Below are 10,956 nucleotides of genomic sequence, written 5' to 3' on the forward strand. Positions count from 1 at the left end.
CTGGGGTTTGCGGCACATCCTGGTTTGGGTGGCCCTGGCGCAGGGCTGGGTGCCCCCGGTCACCTTGACTGCCTTTGCACTGACAACGGAGCCATCTGCCCAGCAGTGACATGCCTGGGAGACACAGGAGCCGTTTAATTACACAATTATAAATGTCTTTGGCCTTTTTATCTTGCTGAGGCTGCCGAGCACCTTCAGCATCAGACAAAGAGAAGCCGTTATCGCTCCGTGCAGGGGGTGCTGTCCTGGGCAGCAGCCGCAGCTGAAATGGCACATAAAAAAGCCGAGGAACAGGATGGAGCCCACGGGTGGGATCGGTGCCGGAGCCGCCGCCTTGGCACAGGCTGTGCCGTGTGGCCACATCCCGCACAGCCCCTTCCCTGCCTTGATTTTGTTGTGTTCCAACAACCCGCCGCTGTCTCTCAGCGCACAGCAGAGCAGCAGATGAAGAGATAAATCTCTGCTTTGACTTGTGGGGAAACGCGATGTGTCAGGTATCGCATCACACGGCAGCAAAATGTGATGTGGCGTAATGAAGCAAACTTCCCAAAATAAAACTTTATTCTAGAAATATACTTGTCACTGCCAATTTAAACCCTTGCCAAAGAGCTGTGATTTGATGCAAGGTACTTTTGCCAGCAATTTACAAAAGTGGGTGGTTTTAATTACTATTTATAAGAGTCTAAAGAGAGAAGGTGTCTCTGTTAACTGTACAACAGAAACACAGATCCTTAATGTAGCTCCAACGTAGAAGAACGTGAGAGAAGGGGAGCAAAACATGATCTGCTTTGAGCAATCAAGGAAAAGGAGCATGTCCCCCATCCCCACTTTGTCCCCAGCCTGTCCCAGTCTCTGCTGGGACGTGACAAACCGCAGGTGAGTGACGAGCGAGGTGGCAGCCGCTGGCTTGGACTCCGTTATTGATTTGAGGAATGTTTCAAACAGATCATTTATTTTCATTAGACTTCTGCCAACGTCTTCATATCAGTGTCCCCTACGTAGGTTGACATCTGTCCTCAGGAATGCTTTAATTGCATTTTCTTCGCTTTACACAGCTCTTAGCTAATGCATTCTGGCTTCATTAGATTAGACACCTATTGTCCTGAGGATGTTGTCATGTTTTCAAATGGCTTCAATCAGCACCTCCCAGGTACCGGCTATTTCGGGAGATAATAAAAGCGAAACCTCATTTGGGCTGGGTGAGTAATGGAGGTGCATCTCCCACCCCCAGCCAGCCTGGCTTTAAATTTGAGTCCTGACATCCCCTGGATGCTGGCAGAACACAATTAAATCTCTTGTCTTGCAGGCATCGGCCGCGCGGTTACACTGCACTCGGGAGGAAGAGCTCTGCACCGGGAAGCGGCTTTCTAATGATCTTGTCATCCTGAGCAGCACAGGGAGATTAAATAAAGGACCGAGGGAAGAGTTGAGATCAGAACTGAGATTTCCAGATGCTGGGGCACAGCTGGCTCGCGGTGCTGCGGCTGCTTGTCCCCAGCAGCTCACCAGCTACCACAACATCCCCATCTATCCTTCTCACCCCACAGGCAGTATGTGGGCTTCTGGAATTCATCTTACCTAGCAAGGGACTCTAAATATAACCCAGACAATTTCCTCCCCTCATTTTTAATCATCTCTTCCAGCCTTAAATTAGTTTTTGAAAATATGTATTGGGATGATAGGCTTTTATCACAGCTGATAGGCAATATTCATCACACCTCTGTCCCAATGCTCGCAACATGCACACATTCATTACAGTAGCCCTGCATCAATTTGAACAGCACTTAATTCATTATAACTCCATTACTGCCCATGCATGTTCCCCACACCAACCGTACCGGCGATTTGTCACCCGTGTCCCTGAGGGGACTCTACTCTGGCAAATCCCACATCTGCAAGAAACCTCTTTGTAAGCAGAGACCCAAACATCAGGGCAGAGGAGGAGCTGCGATGCCCATTTGGGCCAGAGCCAAGAGGAAGGAGAGAAGGTGACATGATGGGGAGACAGGTGACAAAGAGGAAAATCACTGAAGTCTGAGCTGCTCAGCAAGTTGCATTACAATGAGAGCTGCAGCGACAGAAGAGCTGCAACATCTATCGCGTCCCGGCAGCGTGGAGTTGTCTACGTGGCAAAAAATAAATCTCAGTAGCGATGCGAGAGCAAGGACACGGTGCCCGGTCCCCGTGCCAGGTCATCTCGTTCCGTGCCATGCCCCTGTCGGGGGGGATTTACACTCCTCCCCACGTGCCGGGAGGTTTACGGCATCGTAAAATGTGTGGGCTCTGCACAAAGCTGAGCTGTTCTGCACAGCCCTGCGCTTTCCAAAGCGGCTTCACGATTCACTTTAACGTGACCGATTCCCTTTGATCCCGCAGCTCCAGCTCTACAGCAAGAAGCTTCCCCAGCAAAGCTTCGCTGAGGCGCCTGTTGCGGGGACCAGATGGCCGGTGCCAGATGGAGAAGGTGGCTGAGGAGGGAGATGCTATCAGGCAGAGTGAGCCACAGGCTCCAAACAATCGGCAATTAACTCAGGCTATTAGCATCAAGCTTTGTCTCCCACGTTCCCTCCCTTTGCCTTCTGACTTCTAGGTTAGCTAGATATTAGATGGGAAAAAGAACCTGTAGCTCATTCACAGCTGGCAGGTCGGGCTGACTTTTCCTGCCCAAGAGCCCCCGTGGGCACAGCGAGGCCAGGGCGATGTTACTGTGGAAAAATCCCAGGTCTGCAAGAAACCTCTCTGTAAGGTTATTGCTGTTTTCTGTGTTCCCAAGGACACTGGGTGCTGCTCACGCTGCAGTGGGGATGCAGCTCCCCAGGCTCCCAGCACAAGATCACCCGTGGGCGGAATCAGCTTTGGGTCTGGAGCAGAGACCCCTGTGCCCCCTCCCACCCCACCCCCTCGGCCAGGGGGCTGCACACAGGTCCCAACACCCCCCATCTCCCAGCAGCCCCCCAGATCTTACCCATATTTCCAGCAAATGAATTACTTCAATTTGTGGATGAAACGTGGCACAGTGGAGCCCTGAACTGTGCAAAATCAGCAGGGTTTGTACTTCATAAAGAAGATTGACCCATAACTAGTAAATATTGATTTTTCCCTGGAAAGCTGCTCTCAGCCCGTTGCTGCTGGGCTGCGTGGCACCAGCAGAACAGCAGACAACAGCCACCGTTACAGCATTGGGCTGCAGGAGTGGATTTTCTCTTAATGACAATCACAGTGGCCATGGTTCAAGGTGCTCTCTCGGGGACGTTGGCAGCAGAGCCTGCAGATTTCAGAAGCTTAAGCAGCATCGTCAGGCTGTGCCCAGGACTCTGGTTCTCCAGCTACAAACACCTCGTGACACACAGACATGCCCTAGTGACACACAGACATGCCCTGTTACTTGCCCCCTGCACACACCCCCCGCTCTCCTGCAGCTTGTTCTGTCCCAAGGGAAACACTTTTGGAAAGAGCTCTGGTTCAGGTCAGGGGTTCTAACCTTAAAAAGTCAGTACTCAGCAATCTTTTATCAAACCAGCCCTCATCACAACTGAAATTATAACCAGGAAAACCACTTTCTCTCATGGAACCAGCTGCAAAAGTGGTCGATTCTATGAAGTGCTTAGAAAATTTTACTTACTAGAAAAAAAAAAATAGCATAAGTTCAGTATGAATTAGAACAAGAACTAAGAGTGGCAGCCCTAAATGTAATGTTGCGTATTTACAGAGGCACCTCAACATTCGGTGGTTTCATCTCTGGGTTTTTGTACCACTGCAAGCTTGTGCGAGGCGAACCTAGAAAGAAAGAGAAATGAGTCAGCATTCAGAGACACTTTGATAGCCCACAACCACTTACAACTCCTGCCTGAAGTAGAAAACACTTTCAGTTTTGATTTGGTTTTTCAAAATGTTGACAATAGTTCTTTTTCAAGAAGCGCGTGGTTCATCCAGTTTGTATTAAGCTGGATGTGATGTGAAGCTGCTCCCCCTCCTGCCCTTTTCAGGTCATGCCGCTTCTTGGCCAGTGACATGAGCCAAAATACAGGACAAGGAGAAGGACGGAAGGAGTTTCTACTACAGCTCCACAGTCCAGTGACTAATGACAGTGACTACAGTGCCCGACAACTGCAGGTCAGGGCTGACCAAACCACAGACTTACCGAGAGTTTCTTCATAATCCCTTGGGCCTCTGGATCCAGATGAAGAAGATTCTTTTTGGTCAAATCATTTGCTGTTAAACAAATGCTCTGTAAAGAAGCAAAAAGGCAAGCAAATATTAGGTTTTCTGTTTTGTGAGCTGTAGTAGCCTGAAGCTGAAAAAAAAAACCCTGCAACAAAACCAAAACACGAAATGAACCAAACAAACAAAACACACAAACCTAGAAAAATAAAAGAGAAATCAAACCCAGGCAGATTAGGAGACCTCGTATGGGCAGAGAACGACATTCAGCTTGACCAAAAGCTTATCTCCTGCCTTCCTCGCAGCACATTAACACGTTACTGCCAGCAGCAGCGACTGTGAACGTCACTCGAGTGCCCAGCAAAACATTGTTCTACATTCTGCTTGGACCAGTTTGAGCAGCTCCTGCCTCTGACTCAAAATCTCTCCAGGTTCTTTTTAGTCCATCTCAATCCCTTGATAAACTGGCACAACCAAAGAGACGAGGGGATGACCTGAAACCGGGCAGGGCCCCCAGGAAGCGACAAGCTGACCCTTCAGCACAGATTTTACAGGTTAAAGCTGCTGCCTCACCTGCCCTCCTCCTAAAGGGACCTTGATGCAGATGTCGCTGCTGTCAGCGAGGGGGCTGCCGTTGGCAGAGATGGTGTAGACACGCTCGTTTACTGCTGGCGTGCGCAAACCCGGCGTCTTGAAGACTCTGAAACCAAAAGTTATAGGTAAGTAATTTCACTGCAATTGCTCAAAGCACTTTGACTACAAATCTTTCATTAAAGAGCCACTAAGGATTATGTGCCCATAGACGACAGGTACATAAAGCAAAGGGCAAGACGCTCCCCTGGATAAGAGATTAACAGAGAAACAATAGACACAAACCTGGAATCAAATCTGGGTGTTATCATGGAGGTGCCTCCCCGAGCACAGAGATCAATTGTATTACGGGTAGCTGGGGTGATAAAGTTGCTTTTGCTTGATCTGTTAGGGGACAATAAACAAACATCACAGAATCACACAGAATCACAGAATCGACTGGGTTGGAAAAGACCTCAGAGATCATCAAGTCCAACCCTTGGTCCAACTCTAGTCCGTTTACTAGATCATGGCACTAAGTGCCATGTCCAATCTCAGTTTAAAAACCTCTAGGGACGGTGAGTCCAGCACCTCCCTGGGCAGCCATTCCAATGCCTGACCACTCTCTCTGCAAAGAATTGCTTTCTCATCTCCAGCCTAAATTTCCCCTGGTAGAGTTTAAGCCCATGCCCCCTTGTCCTATTGCTGACTGCTCACCAGACCACATTTAACCAATGTACAAGCACTAGCTTATCAAAGACTTGAAGGAGGTTATCGCCCCAGCAAAGCAGAGGCTCTAGCTGAAAAAGGCAAACCCCATAGCTCGGGATGGCTGGTCAGCACAGGAGAGGAGGTTGCCCGTCCTTCACTCACTGCCAGATCATGGATTTTTTCCTGTAGCATGGCACAACTACATCAACCAGCTAAACTCTACTCCCTTCCATTTACAAGTTATGTTAGCACTATATGCTTATTCTCCATTTCTGAAATTCAGGTTAAAAGATAACCCCTATTACCTGTTACTGACGCGCTTCACTCTGGCCGAAGGAGCCCTTCTGCTCCTGGACGCTGGTGCTTTTTTGGTGGACGCCTTGACCTGAAACACCAAATCAGTGGCTTCACCCTTGTGTGACAGCTGAGGCCACAACAAACAGACACTTCTACATAATAAACTCCTTTTCTTGGCACAAGAGTCCAAAACCAAACCCCATACAAGCTTCTGTGACCACCCTCTATCACTAGAAGCGTCAGGAAGTGACATCTGTGTTCAAGTCCCTTCTGAACATCTATCACAGGGGCAACAGATCGGGAAAGCGTTTACATCTGGGAAATAAAGGCACCACAAGTTGTGGTTCTTTACCTTTGCAGCTCTTGGGTTAATGTTTTCAGCATCCAAGTCTCCTGGACACTGGGTGTCATGTTTTGCTTTCTTTGCTAGAGGAAGCAAAGGAGCTTCTGCTTCTTCTTCAATAGCTTCAATGTCCTGATTACATTTTTGCACTAGAAAGAGAAGGTGTTATCAATGGTTGATGAACCACTATCTTGAATTATTTTGAGTGTTTTAATAAAATTGAGTAGAGCTACTGCAGATAGTAACAATAAAAGTTGAAGTATTTTTCTGTCTTTAAATAGATTGAGGGATATAAGTAAGAACCAAATTATTCACAGTATGTAAACTACAACAAACTTTCATCTCACTGAACTCATTGCAATGCTTAAGACAAACTGACCTTTCTGGATGACTTTTAAAGGAGTCTGGATAACTCCTGCTGCCAGCTTGTTTATTTCTGTTATTTCCAAGTCTGCCTGAAATTAGAAACCATTAAAACACCATTAGGAATATCAGTATCGTAAACTTCCGATAAGTTCACACTGTAAAGCAAACCCCTAATTATTTCCCTGCAAGAATACCCCTGTGTTTTCTGCTCTGCTCAAATGGGACCTTTCAGTTGTTCCAGACACGAATCCTCTGCTGGTACCAGAGACACCTCTTACTGGGAAGTCTCAAAACAGCATTTGCAGGAGCGCTGATGTGACCTCTGCTCTTGCAACGCTCCTGCAGCGGTGTGTAACGTCCTCAAAAAGCTGAATCTTTGGGCTGGGTACGTACCGTTGCGGCCTCTTCCAACACCTTCTCGCTTCCTCCTTTAGCTAAAAAGAAAATATTTGGTTAAAAACAATACATATGTAGGTCAGTCCACACAGCACACTAGACGCACTTTAATACGTCACGACCTGGGGGCAAAACAGCGGCACAAACCGGTTTCACCGGTAGCGACCGAGCAGCTTCCCACAGGGAGCGGCGCTGGAACAGCCGCGGGGCCTCTGGACAGAGATCCCGGCTGTCCCCTTAGTTTTGTTTCTCGTTACCGGAGGGCAGCGGTGCCCTCGCCAGCCCGGTGCCCCCCGGCCCAGCCCGGCGCCCCCCCGGCCCGTACCGAAGTACTCGATCCAGTTCATCTCGCGAATCTGCACGGGCAGCCTCAGGATCGCCATGTCGTACATGTCCTCCACCTCCTTGACCAGCCGCTCCCCCTTGGCGCGCAGCCGCTCGAGCCGACTCTGCACTGCGGGACACACGAGGCTCAGCCCAGGGCTCAGCCCGAAACCGGCGCCGATCCCCCGGCCCCGACCCCCGGTTTGCCTTGTTCTTCCCCCCACGTCCCCCCGCCTACCCTCGCGGTCGAAATCCTTCAGGAACGCCGCCAGCTTCCTGCGCCGCGCACCCGCTTCGGCCTTCTTCCGTGGGGGAGCCATGGCGGCGGGACCGGGACCGGGAACGGGAACGGGAACAGGACCGGGAACAGGCCTGGAGCCGCCACCGCACGTTCAAATCCGAACGTCGCCGCCGACAGACCAATCAGGGCTCAGCACCGCCACCGATAGGCCAATCAGCGGTCTGCACGGGGCGACCAATCAGAGCTCGGCGCGGCTCAATGACGTCACACGCCGGCGCCATGGCGGCGGTGCTGGCGGCGGCGCTCCGGGAGTGGGCCGCGGCGGCGGAGCGGCGGGACGCGGCGTGGCGGGCGGCGCTGGCGGGCTGGGCCGCGCTGCTGCGCTCGCTGGCCGGGCTGGCGGCGCAGATGCAGGCGGCGCGGCGGCTGGCGTGGGCCGGCTCGCCCCTGGGCGCCTTCGGGGAGCTGCGGGAGCGGCTGTGGCGGAAGCAGCGCGGCGCTGCCGAGGCGCTGCTGGAGCAGCTGTGCGGCCGGCGGTGAGAGCGCGGGGCGGGCCGGGCGGGGAGGCCCCGCGGTGGCGGGGCTGCCGCTGAGCGCCCCGCTTCGCCCAGCAGGGCGGAGCTGCGCGCCGTGCGGGACGGCGCCGGGGCCGGCGGGGCCGCGGTGCTGCGGCTGTACGAGCAGCGGGCGGCGGAGCTGGGGCTGGCGGCGGCTCTGCGGCGGGGGCCGCGCTGCCCCTCGCTGGCGGACGCGCTGGAGGGGCTGCAGGACGTGGAGCGCTACTACCGGCACCTGTATCCTTCTGTGAGCGGGCTCTGGGCAGCGCGGGCCGGTGCCGTTTTGTCTGTGTCGTCCTTACCGGTCACGAAGGTACCTGGAGAGCGACCTCCTCCTGCGCCGCATCAGCTGCGACAGCCCGGCGGACATGGAAGCTCTCCCGCAGGCCTGGGAGAGGATCTTGGAGCGCTACAAGGATGACATTGTCCAAGGTAGCTCTGCTTCCAGCAGGTTTTTGTAGGTGAGTAGTACAGATAAGATGCACGAAGTTAATAGGGTTGGTTTTTTGTCTCCTTCCAACTCAGATGTGCTTCTCAAGGTCTCTCTGTTCGTGGACAACCAGCGGGAGCTGTGCTGCTCACCCGACTCCTGACAGAGGGGCTGATGCCGACCAGCGTCTGCAAGTGGCTGGTATATCCTGAGGTGACCATGAGGAAGATCTGAGGAAGCTCTACTGGTGCTTTTTGGAAGCTGAAAATGAGTTTGGTACTGGGTCTCAGTGGCAAACACCTGGACTGTGTCATTTTCAAGTTGAAATGGACTCTTCTGAAGTAGAGGCTGAGCTAAACAAACCATGAAGGTGGACAGGAGTTGTCTTCAGCTTCAGAAGTTGCTGGCCATGGATATTTTGTATACTGAAAAAAAGTTGAGACTTACTAACCCGAGGTGCACAGCAAATAAGTGACGGTGACATCAGGTCCAGCAGGCTGATCCCATGTCAGAAAGGTATTTAGGTACTGTCCTTACACATAAATAAAGCATACCAAATCAGAGCTAGGAAACAGTTTGCACCTTGTGCCTCTGAGTAATGCCTTTGTTTTCATCTCACCTCTGTGTTGAAGAGTGAGGAGCAAATTTGGCTTGAAAAGGTAATTGTGGAGGTGCCTGGACACTTGAGTGCTGACACAGGCAGGTTCAGTGTGTTACCAGTCTGATACCTCCACTAGGGCACGTTTACATCACAGTCTTAAAACATCACGTTCCCAGAAAGCAGTGGGATGCCTGTCTCTAAATAACATGCTTTGTAAGAAAACGAACCTTCCTAGGGAAGGCCAAATAAAGAATTGTTCATGGACAGACAGCAGCCATGCTCGTGCTCCCTGTTTTTGCAGCGAAGCAGCTCTCGAGCCCGGCAGTGTGTGACCAGCTGAGGGCACTGCTCGAGCGCAGAACCACGGGCTGTTCTGTGCAGTAATAACTGCAGAGAGAAATAACGTCACCCTCTGGGCGCTGGTGCAGCTGCTGGCATCACGGCTGATGGAACCAGCGTTTGTTGAGGGCAGGGTGTCAGTCTGGGGGCTGAGGTGCGTGCTGCCCCCAGTTCATGCAGGAAGGGACCTGGGCACAGGTGGGGAGCTCAGTGGCTGTGGCGGGTGGTTCTCTGCTGCTGAAGGGGATTCTCTGAGCCCGTGTGCTCTGTGTTGCTGCCCACCGGCCGCTGCCCTGGCCCTGCAGCATCCGCACCAGAGCGTGACCGCGCGGTGAGTCACGGCGCGGCTGCCCAGAGCCTTTTGCTTGGCCACCCCCTTCCCAGGGAAGGAGGAACAGAGTCCTGCTGCTGCTGCTTCAGCTAAGATAAAGCAGATGATGCGGTGAAGATACTGGTTTGGCACGTCAGCCAGGAACGCGGCTTGTTCAGCAAACGGCTGCACAGCAGCCTCAGTGCAGACACTTCTGCGTGCAAAGCGCTTCCATCCCCGAGCGGCTCCGTGTCGCCATGACCCGTCACTGACTCATGTCAGCGCCGCTGATGCTGCGGGTTGCGTCACAGCACCAGTTCGGTATAAGGCATTTATTTTCCTGTCCGCAGCAGGATGAGCCATTTCATCCAATCCCTTTTCCAGAGCTTCGTTTCCAGCTGCAAATTCTTTCTGAGAAATTCACGTCCCGTGTTCAGGTTTGTTGTGGTACAACAAAGAGCAAAAGTAACGGTGGCTGAGTATGGACACAGGAGGAGGCGCGTGACAGCAGCAGCACCTGCCTGGCAGGTGTTTCTGTCCCCTCCACCTGTGCCAGACCCCAGCGAGGGCAGGGACCGAGGGCTCTGAGACTAACTGGTAACATAAAATAACCATAAAAATAAACCCAAGGGCCTTCATTTTTGGAGCAGAGCTCTTAAAAGTATTCTTGCATGGAGATCTGTCTTTCAGGAATGCAATAAAACCAAGTTAGCAGCTGGAGCTACCTTGTTAAAGTCACATTTTCAGGAAACACAAAGCTCATGCTTTGATTTTCAGCTTTACCTCCTGCTAACTTAATTTGAAAATAGTTACTTTTCACTTACAGGGAAAGCACAAACTAAAATCAGTTACTAAATTTGAATGCCCACAAACATTTATGGAGAGCATCTGAGTTCTATCTGGGTAGTTTGTGTTTTCCTGTAGGGTGGAAGTCGGGTTCTGCTGCTGTGGTGTCTGCACAGCTCTGCCGCAGAGATGGGGACGCGCTGCGGGTAACTCCAGACTTCCCAAAGAAGCCCAAAAGCTTCGCTTCAGCCTGAGCCCGTGGACTCCAAACAGACTTCAAGACTGAATTTACTACAAGGGTCCATCGTCAGAAAAACGACGAAGGATTTGGCACCTGAATTTAAGTGCAAAGTGAATTGGAGACAGAAAAATGTGATAAAAAGCTTTGTGAGTCATTGAATAAACCAAGCGGGGGTTTCACAAGCCCCTGTGGTTTCCATGCTGATTCTTTGAGACTTTCATCCTGGCCCAAAGCAGAACTCCTTGGGGATTTTGCAGGGCCCGAGAGCTTATCCGCTCAGAAA

The 10,956-nt window shown here is 51.8% G+C and overlaps 2 protein-coding genes across 2 annotated transcripts; one reads left to right on the plus strand and one right to left on the minus strand.

The window, feature by feature from the left end:
• Window positions 1–543: 543 nt before the first annotated feature.
• Window positions 544–7,598, minus strand: CDCA8 (cell division cycle associated 8). Its single transcript, XM_065041428.1, has 10 exons — window positions 7,407–7,598; window positions 7,170–7,298; window positions 6,842–6,882; window positions 6,462–6,537; window positions 6,092–6,231; window positions 5,748–5,827; window positions 5,038–5,136; window positions 4,735–4,861; window positions 4,142–4,228; window positions 544–3,777 (listed from the first exon to the last, which is right to left on the minus strand). The coding sequence occupies exons 1-10, from the start codon at window positions 7,486–7,488 to the stop codon at window positions 3,733–3,735; spliced, it is 906 nt and encodes a 301-aa protein (XP_064897500.1). The 5' UTR covers window positions 7,489–7,598; the 3' UTR covers window positions 544–3,732.
• A 67-nt stretch (window positions 7,599–7,665) lies between these two features.
• AIRIM (AFG2 interacting ribosome maturation factor) lies at window positions 7,666–9,270 on the plus strand. Its single transcript, XM_065041441.1, has 4 exons — window positions 7,666–7,945; window positions 8,024–8,203; window positions 8,280–8,398; window positions 8,492–9,270. Exons 1-4 carry the CDS (start codon window positions 7,668–7,670, stop codon window positions 8,557–8,559), a joined length of 645 nt encoding a protein of 214 aa, XP_064897513.1. The 5' UTR covers window positions 7,666–7,667; the 3' UTR covers window positions 8,560–9,270.
• The last annotated feature ends 1,686 nt before the right edge of the window (window positions 9,271–10,956 follow it).

Source organism: Columba livia, chromosome 26, assembly GCF_036013475.1.
Source record: "Columba livia isolate bColLiv1 breed racing homer chromosome 26, bColLiv1.pat.W.v2, whole genome shotgun sequence".
In the NCBI taxonomy this organism is placed as follows: Eukaryota; Metazoa; Chordata; class Aves; order Columbiformes; family Columbidae; genus Columba; species Columba livia.